Below are 25,425 nucleotides of genomic sequence, written 5' to 3'. Positions count from 1 at the left end.
AATTTAAAACTATTATGGACTCTTCCAGTGGCGGTACCACTGGTGGTGTATCGGCCAGTGGGAGGCAGCTCAATGCACCCTCATTCACTACTTGCCATCCTTGACTGTGTTCCAACTTGCAATTATACCCAGTTAGTATTAGAGTCCACTGCTGAATTCAAACTAAAGCAATTGCTGGCACTGCTTTGTTGTCTTTAAGGAGCCCTACCAGGGGTTATTACAAATTTACATCAGTAAAGGTATTGGTGGAACTTTCTGACTCCAAATATGACAGCCAAACCTTCCACCTCTAACTGGGCGTACTTACAGTCTGCATGAGCCAAAGTCCTGGATGCATATGCTATTTGGCATTCCTCCCTACTAGGCCAGCTGTGAGCTAATACTATCCTGATGCCATTTGGGGACATAGTGCATGTCAATACTTGATCTCACTTGGGATCATAGTGTGCCAGCGCATGTAAAGGATGTTAGTCGTTTTTTTCACTTCCCTGAAAGCTTGGCTACCCAACCATTTCCAAGGCTAACCCTTGTTTAGGAGTTGATGCAAAGGTGCCAGGATGGAACCAGGTTATGTATGACCTTGCTGTAATAATCCACCAGCTCAAGAAAAGTCCTGAGCTCCGGTACAGACTTGGGAGCTGGGGCATCTTTGATCATCATCACTTTACCTTCCAATGGGTGTAATCCTGTCTTGTTGACTCTCACTGGGGTACCTTGAACACATACGTTTTCCTTTCTAAGGCATACCTTTGCCTGGGAGAAACATTTCAGCATAAAGTCCAAATTCTCTAAGTGCTCATCATTGGTCTTCACTGCTATTAGCACATCATCTATGTAAATAGCGGCCTGGGGTAGACGTTGTAAAATATTCTCCATCGTCCATTGAAAACTTGCACAGGCTGATGATACCCAGTTGGCAGTCTTGTGTATTGGTACAAACCCTTATCGGTATTTAATTGTAGCGTACTTCTGGAAATCCTCATCTAACTGTAATTGCAAGTACATGTGATTCATGTCCGGTTTCATGAATGACATCCCTCCCCAAAGAAAAAGCCGACTTTGTGTATAAGTCCTCCCTGTGAGGGATTGGGTCTTTATCCAGTCGTGCAAAACTGTTTACCATTTCTTAAAATCCACACAAAGCCAAATAGACCTCTCATGCTTCACCATCGGTATCATTGGTGCTGCCCATTCTGCAAACTGGATTGGTTTGATGATTTCTTCGCTTTCCAGCCTTCTGTTTTCTGCCTCTACTTAAGCAAATGGCCCTGGACGGGCTTTGCAGAATCATGGGATTACTTCCTGGTCAACAGGCAAGGTTACCTTGGCTCCTTTGGTAGTCCCTAGACTTTCCTAAAAAGCTGCCTGATATTTAATTAGGACTTCACTCAGGCAGCCATTTTCTGAACAAGTAATGTTGAGCTAATCAAGGTGAATCTTTCTCAACTAACTTCGCTCCATTAGGCTTGGGTCTGAACCTTTTAGTATGATCAACGGTAACTGAACCAGCTGCTGTTCATAAGAGATGGGAACCAAAGTTGTACCCTAAATCAGTGAAGGTACCCCAGTATAGGTTCTCAGTCTAGCAAAGGTCTTGCACAAACTTAAGGGTTGGAGTCCAGAGTGAATTTTGTTTAAGAACAGTATTGCAATCATTGAAACAGTTGCAATGGTATTGACCTTCAATAGAACTGGGTGACCATTTAACCAGACGTTTATTTTGATTGGTTCTGATTTGGATGTTGCTAAATAATTTAACTGTTCCAAACCAGATGTAGGTGGGTGTGCCCTCTCCTAGATACTGGCCTCTGCATTGTCTTAGTCAATATAGGTCGAGTGAAACTCAGTCGGACTGGCAAGGGTATTCATTTCCATCAGAATACCCTGCAGCTCATATGCTACATTTGCCTGATTTTCCAATAACAAAGCTAATTCTTGTTTGAACTTCAGTTGGACTTCACCTACTAGGTGCTTTTGAATGGTTACATTATTAATCCCACATATAAATGGTCTCTCAGCATCTCATTTAGGGTTAAACCAAAGTCATATGCCTCTGCCACTCATCTTAACAAAATCAAAAAATCAAAAATCCTGTATGATTCCATGGTTCTCGAATTGCCATTGATAGCCTCTCAGAATTTGAGGAGGCTTGGGGTCGTAATATTCCTGAACAAAATCTGTCAACTCTTGAAAGGTTTTTGTATCTTGTGCCTTCGGGAAAGTTAGACGCTGGAAAAGCTGTGGGATCATCATTAGCTGTCAGGAGAATTACTCGTTGCTTTTCATCTGCCCCACTCATTAAAAATAACACATTCTTTCCACATACTGGGCCCAGTCTATCTTTGACAGGGTCGAAAAAGGCAAACTTCCAAAATATTGGCATGATGTCAGAAATGGTTACTCCAACTCAAAGATGACCATTGTGAACAAATTTCTTCAGGAGGGTGCTTTTCTCTTGTCACCACTGAAGTAACTCCAGAGAGGCCAGTATCCTGTCACCAAGTCACCTTTTATTTAGATGGAGAGAGTCCTTGAAACTGATCCAGCTTTCTCAGAGCCATCTCTCAGAATGAACAGCATATCTGACACTCCAGTCTTTTTTTCTTCTTTTTCCCCCTTGATTTACGTGTGCCCAGTAGGTAGGCTCTGACCAGGCAACTCAAAACCAGTGACAGTCCTGCTCTTATCAGTCAGCCAGGACTGCCTGATTGGGGCTGTTAATCTGGTCCAGTCAGGGAACTCATTCTGAGGTCCACCTGGCTGATCTCATCACAATCCATACATCCACAAACCATTGGCCACAGGTAGCCCTGCATAAGGGCGGTCTGTATCGGTGGCTATTTTTTTATTTTGAGGTTTTGAATGCATTTCTGAAGGAGCCTTCATCTTGAGATGCCCTCACTTTCTCTTCCCTTCATCAACAATTCCTACCTGACAGTTTTGGGTGGGAAGAGGTGGGAATCTTCCCTTGATGGAAGTTTCCTTTGGCCCTCAGAAGCCCACTGCAGTTCTAATTTGGAGAGTAACCTCCCCTTTTTATCTACTATTTAGTACACAATCTGGACATAGAAGTGCTCCTGATGTCAGAATCTGAACCCAAAGACAAAAATTCAGCCAATTGTCTTTGAATTGCTGCAATGCTTAATTGGTTCAACCAATCAATAATCTTTATCAATCATACTCTCCAGACCTCAATTCCAGAAAATACCTTAATTTCAGCAGTAAAACTCCTGAATTAAAACTGGCTGCAAATTAAAACATTCATTGTTCAGGCCCTTTCACAAGCTCAAAATATGTCAAAGCATTTTACAGCTATTTTAGCACTTTTGAAATATATTTATTGTTGTAGGAATAAATTGTTTTATCCTAAAATTTGTACCTGGTTCTCTTGCTTGTGCAGGCAAGATTGGAATCAGATATGCTTGACTAATCCAGTAATTACTACGTGGGTAATTCTGCAAACCACACACCAGGCTCCTGACAAGACAAAATTTCACATTTATTGTTAGTATTCGATATCTTTATTAAGAGGCACAAGTGAATAATCTTGCAAGTCACATTACTTGAAGGATCAGCAAAATGAGCTGAGCAATGGCCCAACTACCAGAGCAAGAATATACTGTGTGGTGTATCTTTGAACCCCTATTCAATGTGTGATTGCAGAATATATGAAAGTAGAGGGTTGAAAATGAGGGGTAAAACTATAAGAATACCTCCTCCACAATGGTCCATTCCTCAAATTGATGGCATTATCAAATAAAGAAAAGGAAGTTACAGGCTGTTCCAATCCCTGGCTTTAAATATAATTCTGATAAATAGAAAGGATAAGTATATCAAAAAGGGTGAAGATAAAACCAAAATTATTTAACTTCAATATTTTATTTCAAACTTTGGATTCATTTGGGTCCCAATTATTTATAAATTGCATTGACGTATTATTCCATTTTAATTGTAACATGGTCATATAGCATGTATTTCAGTTGCCCTAAGGATCATTCTTTGCAATGTAAAGAACCTTTTTATATTTCTTTTGTATTCATCAGTGTAAACTAATCTTGAGTGTCAGTCACTGGGCATGACTGGACTGCAACCAGTTAGGGGTGATGGGATGCTTTGTTTGCCAACTTACTCTTCAAAGAGATAGTGGCAAAGTGATGATGTCACTATATTCGTAAAGTGAAAGCCTAGGCTAATGCCCTGGGGCCATAGGTTCAAATGTCACCATGGTAGATAAATAAATCTGCAATTATAATGCCTCATCAGTGAGGTGCCCATGGGACTATATATTTATGTTAGAATTTTAAAAGATCTAATGCACGAATGTCCTTTACGGAAGGAAATCTGCCATCCTTACCTGGTCTGGCCTATGCATGATGCCAGAGCAATGTATTTTGACTCTTGACCTCTGTGGCAAATGACAGTTCAGTTCAGGGCAATTGGAGATGGGCAGCAAATGCTAGTTATACCCAGTCCATTATAGAATAAATAAAATAAAACAAAAAAAACAGGATAAGGAACATAATTGGTTGGTATGTAGGAAAACACTGATTGCCATTCCCTCCAATTTGACTGGCCTACCAGATAGTCTCCTACAACTGTCCAACACATGAAGAACTAAACACCAAGTTGGTAGATGGCATAGCAAAGAACTTGACTCTGTTCTGTCCTCAGTCATTCTGCAGGCTCACGAGCCCTGGCACTGCTATCTCCATACCTGTTGCAGTTTGCATGTGAAGCAATCACCTAATTGTCTGTCATTACCTATAGGACACTGCAATGTTTTCTGACAAATGCAGGAACTTAGCAAAGCAACTCCAACAACATACCTGTGTCTTCCAGTCACTTTGCAGAATAAACCATTGCAAAAAAAGGTAACTGGGCTGCATTTCATGTGCCTGGCTATTTAATTATGGCCCATTTTGCTACTTTGCACTTCTGTAGTAGAAACATAAGCATGCCAGGACGTGTATTTTCCAAATTTGGGATCCTGGTGTTAAATCGGTCTGGTGGCCTGTTTGAGGCCAAGATTGCACCCATCAGCTTGTTTGGACACATGCAGCACAGGCAGATAACCTTGTAGACAGCCAGGCCCACAAAACTACCTGCTGCTGAGCGTATGTACTTTGTGTTCTGTTTCTCTGTACAAGAGTTCTTCAGTCTGAATCGCTGAAGGGCCATACAGTTGCTTGCCCTATTCAACAGGTCCCCACACCCTTATAGAAATCCATTCTTTTACAGATTCCTAATTATTGTAAATTGCAGCAAACAAGCCCATTGAAGGCCTGTGAGTATATGAAGTGTAATGAGCTGGTAATTCATAACTGGCTGTAAAATCCTGGCCAACAGGCATGAGATGGTAAAGAAATAGGGAAAAGGGCAAATGCCTTGCTCAAGAGGTAGTTGAGGATATCAGGTGACTTAGAATACTGTGAGCAGGTCTGGCTGCCATACCTTAGGAAGGACATGTTAGCCTTGGAGGGTATACAACTTAGGTTTACTAAAATGACACTTGGAGTTCAGAGATTAAGTTATGAAGAGAAATGATAGAAATTAGGCCTGTTTTCTCTAGAATTTAGAGTGTTAAGGGTTGACCTGGTTGAAGTCCTCGTGATAGTTGTAGGGATAGACCAGGTAGATAAGCAATTTGCACTGATTGGGAATTCTAGAACCAAGTCTAAAAATTAGAGCCAGACAGTTCAGGAGAGATGTTAGGAAGCACTTCTACACTCAAACAGTGGTAAAGCTTTAGAACATTTTTTCCACATATGGCAGTTGACACTACATTAGTTATTAGTTTCAAATCTGAGTGTGTTTTTTTTTGTTAAGCAAAGGCATTAAGGGAAATGGGTCAAAGGCAGGTAGAATTACAGAATTGTAGAAATGATACAACACAAAAGGAACCTAGGTGTCCTTACTAATCCCATCTTTCCACTTACAGCCCATAGCCCTGCAGTTTACAGTACCCAAGGTGCAAATCCAGTTATTTTTAACAAACTGTTCAGGGTCTCTACCTCCACCACTAACTCAGGCAGTTTATTCCAGACACCCACCATCCTCTGCATAAGAAAGTTTTTCCTTATGACCCCCTCTAATCTTTATGCCACTTAGCTTGAATCTATGAACCCTGTTTTTGTTTTGGCACTCTCTGCCAAGGGAAACCATTTCCTCCAGTCTACTCTATCTCTACCCCTCACAATGTTGTATTTGTTGGTCTTCAGCCTTCCCTGTTCCAAGGAAAACAACGTTAACCTCTCTAATTTCCCCTCATAGCTACAATTAGCTGGGCCTGGCAAAAATCTAGTAAATCTTTGCACTCTCCCAAGTCCTTCCTGTAATTTGGTTACCAAAACTGTACACAATAGTCCAGTTGAAAATGTGTTGCTGGAAAAGCACAGCAGGTCAGGTAGCATCCAAAGAGCAGGAGAATTGACGTTTTGGGCATGAGCCCTTCTTCAGGAATCTCCACCATCTGCAGTCCTCACTTTCTCCTCAAAGACAATACTCCAGTTGTAGACTCAATGATACCTTATACAGTTTCATCATTATAACCCTGCTTTTGTATTCTAATACTCTGCCAATGAAGGAGAATATTCCATATGCTTTGCAACCTGATCTAACTGTTCTGCTATATTTATGAAACAGTGTAGTTTGCATGCCAAGGTCTCTCACTTCATCTACTCCTATCAGTTTATCCCATTTATTATATACAGGTAGTTCCTCTATAATGCAATGGTTGTGTTCCAGGGTCACTAAATACATTCAAGGCTGAGTCAAACATTTTGAGTGGCAGGAGAGAATAGCGTTATTGTGTTGGTATGAAGGGGTCAAAGCCACAATCAGAACAACCAGGGTCTGATTGAATGGCACAGTAGACTTAGTGGGCCAAATACAAGACTCCTGCTCCTAACCTTTATCCTCTTCAATAAATATTCACTGAAAGGAATTGAAGAGTAAAGAGATTTTGGACACAGCTTAATAATTTTCAAAGAAGCATTGGAGGTGGCAGACAAGTTGAAAATACAAATAAAGCAGATTTTATTCAATGCAATTGAAGTCAAAATCATGATAAAATTGTACAAAATGAGGACACACGGGGCTATTTGCTTCTGTCTCCTTTTTATAGTACAGTAGTCAGAATTGTGCACTGCAGAAGGTGCAAAAGAGACTTACCAAGATAGCTCCAATCTCTCAGTTTTGGTGCTACCAAGAAATATTGGGCAAGGTGTGCACAATGATGTACTGATGCACAGCAACACCGTATAGGATGGTTTAGAGATTGTGGGCATAGCCCACACTCCTATGATACAACATCCCCATTGAACAGAGTCAGGGGATGCAGGATGCCTGGGTCCCGAACTTGTGGGTGGGTGAGGAGAATAGTACTACCATCCCCTTGTCCCTTTCGCCTGCAGCAGCTCATTATGACTCCAATTTAATCAACCAAGGCTCACTACCATGAAAGGAGTAGTCAAAAATGGACCCCTCAATCTTATCAGCGCTCATCCACTTAAAATATTTGCACATTTTTCTCTCTTGACAGATACTGCCTGAACTGCTGAATGACTTCGCGTGTTTTGCATTTCCATTTCAGATTTCCAGAACTGCTATGCTTTGCTTTCAGTACAGTTTGTACATGATTTACCGTTATACAGATGCTGGCATTTTCATAGCTTCTGGAGTAGTGAGTGTAAATTTGTAGCACTCAGCATTAGATTGTGCCATGTCAGATATTTTGTTGCAAAATGGTTATGTTACACCACATCACCTACCCTATTTATAGCTCCTCACAGCAAAGATCCAGAACATCAGCGATTATCTGCAGTTGCTGATGTAAAGGCAGGATTGTTGTCTCGTGGGGATAATTGGCTAGGATTGAATAACTGTGACTCTTGAATATTTTGTGGATGAGGAAACACTTATGCAGAAATGTCATTAGAGAGATTAAATACTTGAGTAGACCAAATAGGTGATATATCTTGCATGATCTTTGGAATTTTACTTTTCCCATTCAATGTACTGTATTCTTAAAATACCTTCTTGTTTCAATTGCAATGAAAACCTTTCACATTGAATCAATTCCAAAAACAGATGTGAAGCTGAATTTATCCACATATTTTCTTGTTCACCAGTATTGACCTTCAACTTATATCCAGTTATCCAACAGAATTTCTATTTCTCCCCCAAAACATTGGCTCTGTCTTTTTATCTGGTTACCTGGAGCTTGAAGAACAATATTCGGCCATTCAGTGTGATCTTGGCTAATCTGTGTTCCCAATTTCACATTCCCATCTACTCTCAATAACCTTTGAAGCATTACTTGCAAGCAGGTGCTTCTCTGCATTAGTACAGAATTGACAGTGATGAATAAACTGCTAGTAAAGGTACATGTCTGACAAACATAATGTGGGTAACATTCAAAGTCACTTGGAACCAGGTTTCACATGAACATGGGGTGTTAAATTTCCTAATTTGATTTTGAGACAGGATCCCAGTGTCTTCCTGCCCTCTTTCAGATGCAGTGAGGTAATATTGAAGACCAGTGGGGAGCTGAAAATGTGTTGCTGGAAAAGCGCTGCAGGTCAGGCAGCATCCAAGGAACAGGAGAATTGACGTTTCAGGCATGAGCCCTTCTTCGGCTCATGCCCGAAACATTGAATCTCCTGCTCCTTGGATGCTGCCTGACCTGCTGCGCTTTTCCAGCAACACATTTTCAGCTCTGATCTCCAGCACCTGCAGTCCTCACTTTCTCCTAGAAGACCAGTAGGGAACCCTCTTTGACCTGTCAGATGGGTAATTAAGATAGTTAAGAGGTCAATTGGGTATTGGTTTTACTGTGAATTCTGGGGTTTTCAGCCAGGGGCCCTACTACTTTACTTATCAGCAGCTCTCCAGGAAGCCAGTGCAAACAGGATGGTTTCTTTGGTGAAACTGACGTGTTAGGACGGCTTTGGTGAGTTGCAGTGAAGAGCTGCAGCCAGACTGGAGGCAGCTATTTAAAGAATAGCTTTTCCAAGACAATAGCTCTCACTGTTCATTTCCCAGGGTATGGACATCGCCGGCTGGGCCAGCATTTATGGTCCATCACTAATTGTCTTGCAGAAGGTAGTGGGACGCTGTCTCCATGCTGCAGTCCTTGAGGTAGAAGGCCAACCGTACTGCTGCTAGGAAGAGAGTTCCAGGGTTATCACCTTCACCAGTGCAGGAATAATGATATAGTTCCAAGTCAGATGGTATCTGAATTGTAGGGGTATTTGCAAGTGGTGAAGTTCCCAGGTGTCTGCTGCTCTTGCTATTTTAGATGGAAAAAGCTTCCGTTTTTGGAAAGTATTGTTGAAGGAACCTGGTCAAATTGCTGCAATGCATCTTGCAGATAAGACAATCTGTTGCCACTGTGCATTGATGGTGCACGGGCTGCCAGTCAAACAGACTGCTTTGGTCTGGCTGGGCATCGGGTTCCTTGAGTTGTTGGAACTATACTAATTCCAAGCAAGTGGAGTGTATTCCATCACACTCCAAACTTGTGCTTGTGGACAGGCTTTGAGGATTTGAGTGATGATTTACTCCCCACAGAATCCCCAATCTTTGACCATCTCTTGCAGCCACAGTATTTATGTGGTTAGTTCAGTTCAGTTTCTGATTAATGATAATTCTTAGGATATTGATAACAAGTAAGTCAGTTGTGGTAATGCCATTGAATGTAAACAGAAATGGTTGGATTTTCTCTTGTTAGCGATGGCAATTGCGTAGCAGGAATGTTAATCTCAAGCCTGAATGTGGTCCTGGTCTTCTCTGCTTGATAGGGAGTCCCAACGTCTTATATGGGTGTCAATGTGGCAAGCACTTCATTTACCTTTAGTTGAATTTCCCGCCTGTCAGCCTTCACTAGGATGACTGAGCAGCTAATGCAGATCCTCTTCATAACCCTCTTGAGGGACAAGAGGAGGGGCCACACCACCAACAAGTGTTTTAGCAGCAGGAGCAGCAGCAGCCACCTTCTCTGCATCCACATTCACCTCCACAGGCCAGAGAGAATGGACACTGAGATCTAGTGATAAGGAAGCTAGACCACTAAGGCACAGGTTACAGGGAGAGGATCAGCTCTCTCAACATGCCTGAAAACCAGTGTCCCACTTAGCTCAGGGTGTTGTAGCTGCTCACCTGCCACTCTTCCAGGTTACCTTTCCAGGCGGGAATGTGATTTTAATGCCCATCAAAGGCCTTCATTTTCCAAATTCACAACTGAAGTCTCTCATATCAGGTAACATCTTGCAAACCTCATCTGTACACTATATATACATTTACATTTACAACTTGTGCGGTGTCCAAAACTATCCACAGTACCCTAGTTGAGGCTTATAAGAGTGGCACAGTGACTCAGTGGTTAACTCTGCTGTGTCACAGCATCAGGGACCCAGGTTCTATTCCAGCCTCGAGTGACTGTGTGGAGCTTGCACATTCTCCTGTGTCTGCATGGGTTTCCTCTGGGTACTCCAGTTTCCTCCCACAATCCAACGATGTACAGGTTATTGGAATATGGCCATGCTAAATTGCCCATACTCTTCAGAGGGTCGGTGTGGACATGTTGGGTCAAATGGTCTGTTTCCACACTGTAGAGATTTGATGATATTAATTTATAGTCTGGTTTGCTATAGTCTATGCCTCTTTTTTAAAACCTCAAATGCCTCTACCCTTTTTAAGCCACATTATCACATTGTCTAGTTACTTTAAAGGTTGGATACCAAAGCCTCATCTACACTTTCAAAAGCTTTACTTTAATTCTTTTTTTTTGCAAAAGAGTATGAGAGGAATAAAGCAAAAGCCATTGAGTAAAAGTTGTTTTCTTTTAATTACATAAATTGTATATAGAATGTACAATATAATTAGTCTGACTTGGTACAACTTCTTCCAAGTCCAATAAGATTTTAACTCGAGTTTCATTTCTTCTCTACAGTATTCTAAATGCCGTAGAATTTTAAATGTAAAGAAAAACATTGAAAACTGCTTCAATTATTTTCAAAAAAAAATGTGAGCAATGGAACTTCATACATTTCATTAAATTAAATGGTGTAAATTAATAAGTAAGCAAGTAATTAGCAGCACCTCAGAAAGAAAAGCTAGTGTGTAGACCACTAGAACACACGAGTAATTATAGTAAACTAGTTAAAATGTTACGATTCAAACAAAATGTACTTTGAAGGTGCTGTTAGTTGCTTCATTATTACTGAGCTTTGAAGCACTGGGTTTAATTTCTCCGCATTTGGTGTAATCTCTGTGCCATTGCTTCCAGTTCACTTTCAATTGCTTCAAGATTCTCCATTTCTTGTTCCTGGGAAAATATTACACATTTTTAAATATTGGTTATTGCTGCAAGGACAATTTCTACATAATTAAGGGAAAAATATTTTCACAGGTGGAAAAGGATACCTTGCATTGATCTTTTTCCTCATGTGACCCGTCTTTCTCAACATCTAAGCAGGTTTACTGCAGACTGAGCAATGAATAGTGGCAGGGGCTACTTAAGGAGGAGAAAGTGCAGGCAGAAGATGCTGGAGATTAGAGTCAAGAGTGTGGTGCTGAAAAAGCACAGCAGGTCAGGCAGCATCTGAGGAGCATAGGCCCCACATTATGCCTGAAACATCGATTCTCCTGCTCCTCGGATGCTGCCTGACCTGTGATGCTTTTCCAGCACCACACTCCCGACAGTGGCTACTTAAGGAAGTTAATTGGAGAAAGGGCAGGCGAACCACTTAAGGCTCACTCGCCATTTGTTAAATAGTAGCCAAATGAAAGGTGACCAGGTAAACAGTGGGATGGGTATTCACTTGGCTTTACAGGCCACCCCTATCTGCGAATCCCTTGCACAGAGGACTGTAAAATTCTGCCCAAAGCAACAGAAAGGCAAACCTTTTGAAACTGGTTCCATAAAGGCCGTTTGTCACCAGATTTTGTGTCGAAATTATAGTAATTGAAATTGCAACATTGAATGGGAAATTACAACTGAGCAATTTACAATGGTAACAAATGGTGGAAAAATGCGATTACAAATTGTGACAATCAGGTTTATAAAGAGAAACTGCACACCAATGCAAAACTTTTAATGATTATACATGTATCCACAGATTTTCTTAGAAGTTGTAATAGAGTTTTCAAGATTGAAACAATTCAGATGGAGTGTTTATACATTATGATCTAATTTGCGACTTTAACTATTTCAGGTAGTCTTTGAAAGGAAATCCCTCCCTCCTTTCATCAGGTAAAATCCTGCAGGCCAGTTAGCAGCTGTAATTTGCTGTTAACACACAAAACCCTAATGGATCGAGGGTGTGCTTGGAAACCTTTACATATCAAATCTGCTTTTTTAAAAGAAATAGTAATTTGGAGTTACTCTGTGTAGGAAGAGTGATTTGTCCTGACTTACTGCCAAATTTATTCTATTCAATCCCAAAGTATACTGCTATTATCTTACTTCATTTAAGCTTACAGCAACCAACAGTACTTCTATTAGAGGTACCATCATTTTTGAAATAAGTAAAACTTGAAATAAGTAAAATAAGTAAAAATATGAAGATGGCGAAATTAAGCCAATACAGTACAACAACACCTAAGTGAAAAAACAGTGGGAGTCAAAGCCTTATTTCAACTGCTCTCTAAGACCCACATTTACAGACTTTTACAGATTTTATAAAATCGCTTAATAGAAGTGTATTTCCTTGAGTTAGTGGTAGGATATGCAATGATCATTAGTTCACTCTAACAAATCTGTTCATCCATTAGGCTGACCTCGGCTCCCATAATTTTCTTTACTTCATGAATGCAGTTGATGCTGGCTGTTCAATTATTCTGTCTTACTTCAGCTCAGTCAAACAAATTACATTCACCGCTATTGAGACTGATAAAGACATTTCATTCTGTTGAAAGCAACTGCCCATCTTGTACATGTTCTTCTGCAAACAATAGTAAAATATGTATAGTGGTACAGCTATTGAAAATGACTTATTACAGACTTGATTCACGTAATTGTACCCATCACATTCAAGTGTTTTTGAAGTGAATTGCTAGGAGCTAGTCTTGGATGGTCAAAGGAAAAGAATTTTACAATTTTAATCCAGGCCAGGAGGTGAAATTTGAAATGAGATTCCTGGGGGACTTAAAACAATCAAATTACGCACTGGTCTATCAGCTAGGAGAAATTTTATATTCATTTTATTATAAATAGATTTAAGGCTACCTTATAATAAATTATCATTTAACCTCAATCTCTCTCCAAGACAGCCCTTCTTCTGCCTTTACCTTGCAACTGCTGGAGTTAAGTCTACAACAATGTTTAATTGAACTTTCCTTGCAATATTCCTTTAACTATATCATTCGAGAATCAAAATGACCAAAAATCTTCAATGCGTGAGCTTCAGTGTTTTAAAATGAAAAATTTCTCCATCTCTCTCATCCTTTAACTTCAATTGTCATTCACTTCTATGTCCTCTGTGTAACTCTTCCCTCAGTTTCCAGTAGGGTTGCATGAAACAAATATGCTCAGTGCTCAGTGTATCCAAAAGCAATGCCACAGAGCATTAGCAATAACTGTAGAATATCTTCATTATTTATCAAGAAATTTTTAAAAGTAAGGGTTGGTTAGTGGAGCACTGGTAAATTATGCAACACAGAAAAATTGTGCTGCAGGAGTTAAGTTCAAATGTTTCCAAGCTGCTATTCATACAGTGAATTCAGACACTCAGGTGGACCATCGGATAAGGAAATGAGCAATGACATGGGTGTGAAATACATGTTAACTGTCAGTACTCACTAAATGGAGGAAATTGACAAATTACACCAAATACAAGTCCTGCTGGTGTATTTGCATAAAAATGTAACTGAGAGGTGAATTAAACATACAATTGCTGCATCCCCAAATTAAGACCATAAAACCTAGGGATAGGAGTTGGCTTCTTAAGCCTGCTCTATCATTTGGTAGAATCATGACTGATCCAACATTTCTCACATCAACTTTCCTGTTCTTTCACACTTTACTTCAAATGCATTAGAATTGATGTTGGGTGCAAATTATTTAGAAATTTACACTTAACTGTAGTATTGATATATTTTGTTTTGCAGCAATGTTATAGTTACAGTTTTATTCGAGACAGCACCCTGGCATATGGTCTCAACCCGCAAGTATTCCATTTTGCTTCAGACACATTTTAAGCTGCGATGCTTGGTTTATAATTTACAAGTTTTGGATTAGTGCAAAGCTGAAGGTGTTTTGCAAAGACACAAACTTGCTGTGTTAATTGGACTGTATCCATCATCACATGGTTCAAGTCAGGTTCTGCATACACACATTCTGTTTCCTGAAATTAAATGCCGTTTGCTCTTGAACTCGCCCTAACGTATCCCACACTATCTGCAGCTTTGAACATAGAACATAGAATGTTACAGCGCAGTACAGGCCCTTCAGCCCTAAATGTTGCACTGACCTGTGAAATTAATCTGATGTCCATCAAACCTACACCATTCCATTAATATCCATATGTCTGTCCAATGCCCATTTAAATGCCCTTAATGTCAGCAAGTCTACTACTGTTGCAGGCAGGCTGTTCTACGCCCCGACTACTCTGAGTAAAGAAATTACCCCTGATATCTGTCCTAAATCTATCATCCTTCAATTTAAAAGCTATGTCGCCTTGTGTTAGCCTTCATCATTTGAGGAAAAGGCTCTCACTGTCCACCCTATCTAACCTTCTGATTATCTTATACGTCTTGATTAAGTCACCTCTCGACTTTCTTCTCTCCAATGAAAACAGCCTCAGTTCCCTTCGCCTTTCATCATAAGCCCTTCCTTCCATACCGGGCACAACCTAGTAAATCTCCACTGACCCCTTTCCAAAGCTTCCACATCCTTCCTATAATGAGATGACTAGCAATGCTCTAAGTGCAGCCTTACCAGTGTCTTGCATAGCTGAAACATGACCTTGTGGCTCTGAAACCCAATCCCCCCAACAATAAACACCAACACACTATATGCCTTCTTAATAACCCTATCAACCTGGGTGGCAACTTTCAGGGATTTATGCACCTGGACACAGAGATCTCTCCATTCATCTACACTGCCAAGAATTTTACCATTAGCCCAGTGCTCTGTATTCCTGTTACTTCTTCTGAAGTGAACTACCTCTCACTTTTCCGCATTAAACTCCATTTGCCACTTCTCAGCCTAGCTCTGCATCTTACCTATGTCCCTCTATAACCCACAACATTCTTCGGCACTATCAACTTTGCCTACCTGAGTGTCATCCATAAATTTACTAACCCATCCTTCCACGTCCACATCCAGATCATTTATAAAAATGACAAACAGCAATTGCCCCAAAACAGATCCTGTGCTTAGGAAGCAAGTGTGCCAGAAAATTGTGAAATTACAATCTTTGAATACACCCATGTATGAATCACATGCATGTATGCCTATTTGATGGATAAAATTCCCATTATTGTTCAGTGCCTTATGAAAAATTGATGAATAATTGATATGAGCTCATTACCATTTACTAAGCTGGAATTGTATCAAGCCATGGTTTATGAAAATCTCAATTATCAGTGAGTAAGCTCTATTTCAGGCCTATGTGCTTTCTGGAAACTATGGGGGTACTTAGATTTTCAATACTTATCCCATGTCATTACACTATTATTCAAAAATGAATACAAGAAAAAGACCTCTGCTGAATTAACCTTGAATGGCATTCAGTTCTGTGGTTTGTGCTGATTTCAGTCAGGTTAGTGACATTGGGTAATATAGTTGGCTTTGATGATAATGGTTGCTGTTTGGATCACTGTCCGGCAGTTCATGCTGGAAGTACCAACTTGTGGGCAGTGACTGAATGCTATAGCAGCCTAGCTTACTTTGTGTCCTTGAAAAAGCTACCCCCACATCCATTGGGTGTTTCCACCACATTGCAACCAACCTCTAGCAGCAGGACAAACCTTGAGAAGGTGAGAAAATTTTAACAAAACATACATGCATCAATTTAATATTTCTAGGCAATGAAAGTGGCCTCTTCTGCTTTCCCATGTTCAACATTCTCACATTAGCAGCCATTGCTTCAGTTGTCTCTGCACGGAGCTCTGGGATTCCTTGCTTAAACCCACAGCTGTCTTCTCATTTTGAGACACTGTTTTAAAACCTACCTCCTTCAGTTCTAATATCTCCCATGTCTGTCTTATTTTGCTTGTTAATGCTCATGAAAGTTTTGGGACATTTTACTCTGGTGAAAGGTGGTAGTCAGTTAGTTCAGTTGGCTACAAAGATAGAGATTGCTGGAAAAGCTTCAGTAGCTCGGATAGCATCTGAGGAGAGAAGTCAGAGTAACGTTTCAGGTCTAGTGACCCTTCCTCAGAACTCTACATTCAGAGTTGGACCTGAACCATTACATCTGATTTCTCTCCACAGATGTTGCCAGATCTGCTGAACTTTTCCATCAATCTCTATTTTTATTCCTGATTTACAGCATCTGCAGTTCTTTCAGTTTTTAGTTCAGTTGACTAGATGACTGAGTAAGATGCAGATTTATACTCACAGCCCTGTTAAAATCATCATAATGCCTGTGGTAGTTTATGCACACCGGCCTCCTTATCCTACATCATCGTTGCAGTATAGTACAATCTGTATATAACTAATTATATCTCTCTAATGAAGATAGATGGATTATGGCTAATTAACTTTCCTTATGTTAAAGACAATGTACAAATGTAAGTTGTTATTGATAAATATTACAGATTAGGAGGCCACCAACAAGTGACCTCCACGTCTGCCATTATCAGTTTCACCTGAGAACTAACGAAACACTTTGGTGCCTCCATGTAGTATTCATCCCATGATTCCATTTGTCTTTATCAGCTCTTTATTAATCTTCCATAACTTATTACTCGTTTCGCTTGAACAAAATTTACTAATCTCAGTAATAATTTATCTTCTAGTCCACTGGTAATGTTGTGATCTTTGGTGAAAGATAAGGATGTCACATTGTTTCAACTTAACATGGAGAGTCTTGGATATTAAGAATCAGTGACAAGAGGAAGGGTCCCATAAGCCTCCACAGGTAAACTTAAATAAATTGAGAACATTAACAGTAACATATTGGTTGTGTTTATGCTCTATGTCCTCCTCTAAACTACAACACTGTTCTAACTCTCTGATCACCAATTCCTTCACTCTTTGGTATTCAACACTGTAACTTTTGACTTCTTACACTTATCACTGGCTGCTTAACCCTGCTGCACTAGAAAGCTGAATAAATCTTGACAGTGTCATGTCAACCCCATGCAATACTCTGGATTATCTACTGGTCATAGTAAAATATCTGAGGACATTTATTTCTTGTAATACCTTTCCCTAACACACTTTGACAGTACCACTCTTTTTATGAAACACCAGTCCCCATTTTGGGAATGAACTATACAGATCACATCCGTAATCCATTATAGACTCATGATTTTCATTAATCAGATTACTAAATTCACAACCAGGAACACTATCAAATGGGCCCTGCTAATAAAGCTCTGGACAGATGGAAAGGTTGTGCATTGGATCAGAATGTAGGTGGAAGTGGGTACTGCAGCTGCTGGAGATTAGAGTCAAGATTAGAGTGGTGCTGGAAAAGCACAGCAGGTCAGGCAGCTACTAGATCAAAATGTGTCATGTCCCAAAACTTCAAAGATAGGCCTTCCCTCATTTTTCTAACCTTGATGACCTGACTACTCCCAAGTACAGGTGCTCATCATTTACAATGTGTTGAAAAATCTAAAAAAGTGCATCCCTCCCATTCCCAAAGGAAGTCTTTGGACCCTGGCTTACAAAGCAAACCTTGCCAGAGATAACAGCACCTTAACAGTCTGCAGCATTCAGGAGTACCACAGTAAATCAATTTAAAGGATACATAAAATGAAACAAACCTCATTTTTCCTATTGGCACTCCCTTCTTCTTCTTTCTCCTTCTTATTTTCATCTTCAAGCCGTCTTCGCACTGGGTATGATGAAATGGTTTCCTTCCCTTTTTGTCTGATATCTTCCCCAGAGTGAGATCTTCTGTTGCCCCATGAGTGTTGGAAATGACTCGGTTCATTGTGTGCTTTGACACTTCCAGATCCTGGAAGTTTACCGTTTCCCTCGAAGAGATCTTGTTTATCATCACTTGCTTCTCCATGGTTTTGTTCTGGGCTCAGTTCCCCTGTCATCTTCCACTTTTTTCTCTCCTGCAGCTCCTCTTTAGATGATCCATAATTTTCATCACTGATGTTAGAGTCTTCATCCTCTTCTCTACCTTCATCCTCTGAATTCTGGTGGATCATGGTATTGTCATTGGGCCTTATTTCTTCCTCAGAGGATGCCCCATCCATCTTCATGTCCGAAAGCTCACTGTTTTCAGGTTGGTTTCTGCTTTCTTCCATGTTTCTTCCATCCCCTCCATCATCTTCTGAAGGCTCTTCATCCTTACTGTCACTGTAATCACTGTGGTTTTCCCTCTCATCCTCTTCATCGCTCTCTTTGATTTGGTCTTCATCCATTTCCTCTTCCTGGGTATCCCCATCTTCATTTGGTTCACTTTCCTCTGGACTATGCTCCTCACTTTGGCTCTGATCCTGAGACTGTTCTACAGCAGACTCAATTTCAGAGGTGCCATGCTTCCTTGGCTCCTGTCTTTTTATGTCTTCCTTTTCTGTGGCCATATCGCTGCTAAATGGAGTTGTATTCTTCATGTTCAGAAAGCTATGTCTGCTTACATTTGGTGGTGTCTCCTCTTTGCTGTCTTGAAACTCTTTGTCCTTCATTCTGAATATCTCACCAGATGATCCTTGCTGTTTCTCTGTAGGGATCTCATGTAATTTACCTGCAGAATAATCAATATGATAGATGAACTTTTACAAACTCAATTGGACTAATTGCTTTTGCTCAGTTGCTTTGATAACACTCAAGGACAAACATATCTTGTCCAAAATAAAATTTCCTAAGGGGATCAAAAACAGACAGAAGCTGCTGGTATGTCATTTCATGAGTAATATTCAATTAACACTACTTCAACTATTTTTACATGATGACAGAGAGCAATTTATATAAAATATCTGTAAATAGATAGATCTGACTAATCAATATCAACACTCCTTCTATGCAATGTATTCTATTTTAAACAGTCTCTGTTATACTCAGTAGTCTGGTATGGTAAATTAGAAATGCTGTAACATGCAATTAGATTCTGGCAATGCATCACAAATATAATTTAGCCGATTAAAGTACTCTAAGCAAACCGATGCTCTGCAACTGAATAATTGTCTGAATTACATTGACAGTCTGCAATGTACACCAGGGATTTGGTGGTTTACCTCAACACTAACCTGCTGATGATATCTTTTTGTCAATGTGACTCTCGAGGGCAACAGAAAGGATGTCTTTGTAATCATTGCTCTGTTTTTTTTGCAGAGCTTTCTCAGTGGTTCCTGCACCAAAATTTCAAAAGAAAATTTATCATTGGAATTATTGAACATTATGACTTTATCCAAAGCCTGGCTCTAAATTTTGCAGAATGGGGTTGAAAGATTCATCATGTTTCTCAGATGTTCTCATTTAGTGTGCCCTAGACATATCGGATTCCAATATTTTGCTTTCACCTTGAAACTGGAGTTACCTGTACCTGGTTATGTTCTCAGTGCATTGAATGTCACAGGAACAAAATGAGGTCCTATATTACAAACTATTAGGTTTCAATAATGTTAATGAAGTTATTTTTATAATTGCCTAAGTACAATCTTCTTTATATCATTACAATTAAACAAACAGTTATAAATATATTAATTATACTGGAAAATATGGAGTACTGAATTAATGTAAATGGAAAAAGATAGATGCATGGCTTATCTTCTCAAACATTGATAGTTATTTTGATAATAAAAGCTGATACACTTTATTTAGTGTAACTCTCCATCTCACCAGGTGGAATGGTCCTTGCTAGAAAGGCAGCATAGCCATAGTTGATAAGCCACCAACTGATCAGGCAAACTGTATTTAAGCCTTCTGTGTTTGGACCTAGGTTGCCCCTAAGGAGAGAGTGCAAACTCAATGTTGGGCAAACAGAATTCCTACAGACATTTGTAGATACCTCTGGGGTTAGATTTAGGAATTTGAATATACTGATGGGTTTTCTGCTGTGTTAGACATCTAGCAGGCAACAAAACATTCAAAGTTAACTTCAAACACATTGTTGCAGTTTATTGAAACCTAATTTAATTAGAGATATTCAAACTGGCACTTTGTTTGCTATGAAGTTAATATTCCAACAGTACATGTCTAAAGAAACATTAGCCCTCAGTCAAGCAAGAGGTGACAGCCTTTAATTAAAACCTCTCTGGGAGTGTTATTATAACGCCAATATCTATATGGGAACACTGCAGCTTTGATTTTTTTTTCCTGCAATTAAGTTGGTGCAGAAAATTGGCAGAGGTCAGGGAAAAAGTGGGGACTGTGCAGGCAAGGTGTGAGACTGGCATTCAGTGCAGTACAGCCTGCAAATCTGGCATGATTTCAGACCCATCTTAGAGATTGAGGAGAAAGTGAGGTCTGCAGATGCTGGAGATCAGAGCTGAAAATGTGTTGCTGGAAAAGCACAGCAGGTCAGGCAGCATCCAAGGAACAGGAAATTCGACGTTTCGGGCATAAGCCCATCGAATTTCCTGTTCCTTGGATGCTGCCTGACCTGCTGCACTTTTCCACCATCTTAGAGATTGCACTTACAAAACCACAGCTACAGTACCTTTAGCAGCAAGTTCTTGTAATTCCCGCAGCAGGTTTTGGTGTCGAAGCACTGAGATTATTCTCTCATCTGCAAAGAGCACAGAACAGGAAAGTTAATGAGCAATTTAAAATAAATAAAAACCTGATGGGATGTGCTGTAGTTTGCAATCAGTTAAATTATAGATGGCTGCAAAAATAATTAGAGCAACTAAAATACTTGGTAACAAATAGTTAATAGACAGTGGAAAAAAGAAATTTAATAAACATTCTGGAAAAAGACATAAAATGAGACCAACTGATTATCGTAAGGGAACTGGATGAGATTGTGATAGACAAATGGAATGCGATGAAATTACCTTACCTCCTCTCAGAATCTCCATACAGTGCTGGCTGACTGGTAAAGGACTGGGTTTGGACAGAGTGTCGGAGATGACCTCCACAACACATTTCATCACCTAGACAGCAAGATGGTTTCTGTTAGTGTTGTTTGGGGGAGGGCGAACGTTCCCCTGTGGAAAGACTTCCAAGGTCAAAAAGAGGTCGAACAGCAACGCCACGCCGGCTGACTTACCTTAGCGTCGGCTGGCGACTGCTCAATGGGCACAGGAGCGGAGAACCCTACAACAGAGAAGCACACATCAGCACCAGAGGAGGAACAGCTGATCCGGTCGGCAAAGGCGGGCTGACTGAAGTTTCGAAAGAGCGATTTAAACAGTTAATCCTCGTGTTAACGCACCACAGCATAATTTGGTTTCCACAAGAGCTAACGACCTGAAAAGTCATTGGATGACTTGGTCCTGGGTTGGAGTGAACTGGAAAGGACCGGCCGCTCCTCGTCTCTCTCCATCCCCTGCGCTGTCCTTGGTGCTGAAAGGGTCATTCCCTTCTCTGTTAAAAACCACCGCATTTTTTTTTCCTCTCTCGTTTTAAATTAAATCACAGCTCATCTACGAGTCTAAAGCGACACATTTACACAGAAAACAGAAGCTACTTACCTCGGGTGGCAAGTAAAACGAAAGTGAAAAATCCCAAAGGAATCATTTTGTTTTCCTGCAGGACGCGTAGATGCGCTCAACTAATGCAGAAAAAAAGCTTCCCCCCTCCCCAAACCCTCTACCTCTGGCGAAACACTCCCCTTTGGGGACCGAGAAGACAAGATACACGATAAAGAGGCGCTGACTCGGGGTCTGCAGACTGAGGCACTGTGCTGAGCTGAGCTCCTACACTATCTGCAGGACTCTGCGAACAGTGGGCACTTTGCAGCACCAGCTCCCGCTTTAAATCCCAGCAGCCGGATGTGACATCGTGCAGAATCCACTGAAATCCCAGCAGCGTCGAAGGCGAGAGCCAATCCAGGTAAGGAGAAGTGTTATTCCTGCAGTCACAGACAAAAACAAAACCGTCCAGAGAATCAACTGCTTTAATCTAAATCTAATCTTGGAATCAAACATGATCCAAGCACTTTCTTAACAGTTAAAACAGTCAGCAGTTGTTCTGAATACACATAACAATCCAACAACATGCCAATTGTATCTGGAAAATGCAGAGGTCACAACCTGTAAGTGTAAATTATGAACTTTCAACTGAGTTTTGTATTTCTATAGCATCATTAAAAGAGTAATATTGCAAGATGTATTTAATAAGGCATTCTTATATATGTCGTTGCACTGTCATTCAAGTATTAAAAAATTACCATCGAATCCATTTCAGTCTCCCAGCCCATTGTTACCAAAAGTGTTTAAATGATTAAAGGAGAAACATGTAAATTGATATCCGTGCCTAAGTAACCACCTCATATCTCAAAGTCTTCAAGCCACTGATGGACTTTTGAAGAGTGATCACTGTTGTAATGTAGGAAATGTGACAGTCACAGCAAGCTCCCACTTGCAACACTGTGATGATGATCAGATAATCTGATTTTCGAAATGTTGACTGATGATTAAATATTGGCCAAATCACCAGGATAATATCCCTGCTCTTTTTTTGAAATTTTCACATGCAGACTTTTACAAGAGCCAGGGCCTCAATTAACAGGTGGCACAGTGGCACAGTGGTTAGCACTGCTGCCTCACAGCGCCAGAGACCTGGGTTCAATTCCCACCTCTGGCAACTGTCTGTGTGGAGTTTGCACGTTCTCCCCGTGTCTGCATGGATTTCCTCCGGGTGCTCCGGTTTCCTCCCACAGTCCAAAAATGTGCAGGTTAGGTGAATTGGCCATGCTAAATTGTCTGTAGTGTTAGGTGAAGGGATAAATGTAGGGGAATGGGTCTGGGCGGGTTGCTGTTTGGAGGGTCGGTGTAGACTTGTTGGGCTGAAGGGCCTGTTTCCACACTGTAAGTAATCTCATCTAAAGGACTGCACCTCTCACAGTGCAACACTCTAACAGTGCTGAAATGGATTAGCAACCCAGAATTTCATGCTCAAATCCTGGAATAGGATCAGATCCTGGAATTCACAATTGTTAAAAAACAGTCCCCCTGAATAAAATACATATGTTTCTGGCACCACTACAAATAGACTTTTCCTAACAGCATCAGTCACAATGGGGAAGATATATTCAATGATTTTCACAATAATTCATTTACTTCGTAATTCAGAATGCAAATAATAAATAATCAGTTACTATCTGGAGGCCTCGATGTGAATATTGGCTACTTAGAAGTGTTACCAGAAAACTGAAAAAACTGGATGCTGTAAATCAAAAATGACAACAGAAATTGCTGGGAAAGCTCAGGCAGTCTGGTAGCATCTGTGAAGAGAAATCCGAGTTAACATTTTACATCCAGTGACCCTTTCTAGGAACTCAAAATTCTGAGGAGGGATCGCTGGACCTGAAATATTAGCTCTGATTTCTGTCCACAGATGCTGCCAGACCTGCTGAGCTTTTCCAGCAATTTCTGTTGTTGTTTCTGAGTTACTAGAGATCCTGTCAATAATAGAATCTTACCCCAGGAAGGAAGGAAAAAGGAAGAAGCCAGAGAGAATTTTAAAGTAAGTTTCTGGATCAAACATTCATTCTGTTTTAAAACAATCTTTTATTTGATCTTTTGCTTATACTAATGCAGTATTTATAACTGATGATTAAGCAGCAAAGTAGTCAAATGTCAGCAGTTCTTACAAAGTTGGGGCAGTAGCAAAAACTGGTTCCAATGGACATACTTATTCAGTTGGAACCTTGAATATTGTGCAAAATGCAAAATACAGCAGCTGCATGAAACTTGAACCATAACATGCTGGAAATTTTCAACAGTTTAAGCACTGGTCAGAGTCAAGGACCATATGTAGAACATTTTCTCCATTCTCCCCAATCAGACAATGCCGTGGGCGGCATGGTGGCACAGCAGTTAGCACTGCTGTCTCACAGCGCCTGAGACCCGGGTTCAATTCCCGACTCAGGCGACTGACTGTGTGGAGTTTGCACGTTCTCCCTGTGTCTGCGTGGGTTTCCTCTGGGTGCTCTGTTTTCCTCCCACAGTCCAAAGATGTGCGGGGCAGGTGAATTGGCCATGCTAAATTGCCCGTAGTGTTAGGTAAGGGGCAAATGTAGGTGTATGGGTGGGTTGCGCTTTGGCGGGTCGGTGTGGACTTGTTGGGCCGAAGGGCCTGTTTCCACACTGTAAGTAATCTAATCTACTAATAGAGTTTGGCCTAGTCATGGAAAAGGAGAAACACAATTAAGTTTATGTTTGATTATCAGGGTGCCATTTCTAATTTTGCAAAGGATTAGGAATTGGATCCATGGTGAAATAAATATTGGCTACTGATATTAACAGTTTTTTAAAAAGTTGAGACCTCTGCACTAAGACATGAATTCAGCAGATAGGATGTCAGGAATGTAAACTGTGTATGTCATCACTCAAACACGACTATACTTGGCCTGCAGAGACCAGATATGTGCCTTTCGATGGCTACTCAAAATCTTAGTAACTGACATTGTAGTTAAAATGTATTAATACTCATTCTCAATATTACTGAAGTGGGTGACACTGAAGTTCGTTGCAAGCAGCAGGTAAACTGACATCCAAGCAGGCACACTGATAACTACTTAACATGTGAGATATGGACAATGAGTTGCAATAGAATTAGAAACAATAGAAACCAGATGCCAGAATAAATAAAAGAAGAAAGGATTAATTTGTAACCATTAGTAAAATTGACGTCAGTTCAAATGGGTTGGAATTTTCCACATGCATTAAGAATGAGGGAACAATTTTGGAAACAATAACGAATGGAAGCAAAAATATAAACTGGAACAACTACAGTTGAAAACCAATAGCATATAGAAAAAAGAATACAGATCATGTTTGAAAATATATCTCATAATCCAGAGACTACGGTATCATTGATTATTTTTCAGGCTAATTGCTTGCTTCTCTGCAAAGCAAGACAAACTTGTGAAATGTCTGCACTTCCAGATGGTTATGTGATATTACTGCCTCAATATAGTAATCTTGCAAAAAAAAACACATGGAGACAGTCAAAATGCCTGGTTCTTTCAAGAGCTGAACAATAACAAAGACTTGCTACAAAAGGAACACTTGCTTCAAAATGGTTGGTGAGAATCTCTGGACTCAGTTTGCTAAATTGGCTAGACAAGTGTTTGTACTGTAGAGTGATACTGATAGCATGAATTCCCACAAAAGCTGAGGTTGCCA

General features: G+C 40.3%; 1 protein-coding gene across 1 annotated transcript; it reads right to left on the bottom strand.

The window, feature by feature from the left end:
• Positions 1-10,931: 10,931 nt before the first annotated feature.
• On the bottom strand, positions 10,932-22,005 carry chga (chromogranin A). Its single transcript, XM_060828552.1, has 7 exons — positions 21,766-22,005; positions 21,342-21,388; positions 21,132-21,225; positions 20,790-20,858; positions 19,378-19,479; positions 17,941-18,875; positions 10,932-11,326 (listed from the first exon to the last, which is right to left on the bottom strand). The coding sequence occupies exons 1-7, from the start codon at positions 21,809-21,811 to the stop codon at positions 11,243-11,245; spliced, it is 1,377 nt and encodes a 458-aa protein (XP_060684535.1). The 5' UTR covers positions 21,812-22,005; the 3' UTR covers positions 10,932-11,242.
• Positions 22,006-25,425: the final 3,420 nt, after the last annotated feature.

The sequence above is a fragment of the Hemiscyllium ocellatum genome, chromosome 8 (genome assembly GCF_020745735.1).
Source record: "Hemiscyllium ocellatum isolate sHemOce1 chromosome 8, sHemOce1.pat.X.cur, whole genome shotgun sequence".
Lineage (NCBI taxonomy): Eukaryota > Metazoa > Chordata > Chondrichthyes > Orectolobiformes > Hemiscylliidae > Hemiscyllium > Hemiscyllium ocellatum.
The sequence above is the reverse complement of the archived record's forward strand: the minus strand, read 5'-3'. Positions and strand labels throughout refer to the sequence as shown.

Bases quoted from the DNA above. Each gene is read 5' to 3' on its own strand.
- chga (XM_060828552.1), bottom strand. From the start codon at position 21,811: ATGATTCCTTTGGGATTTTTCACTTTCGTTTTACTTGCCACCCGAG. The intron at 20,859-21,131 runs GTAAGGTAATTT...TGCTCTTTGCAG, and splicing joins TATGGAGATTCTGAGAGGAG to ATGAGAGAATAATCTCAGTG. The intron at 19,480-20,789 runs GTACTGTAGCTG...ATTTTGGTGCAG, and splicing joins ACAAGAACTTGCTGCTAAAG to GAACCACTGAGAAAGCTCTG.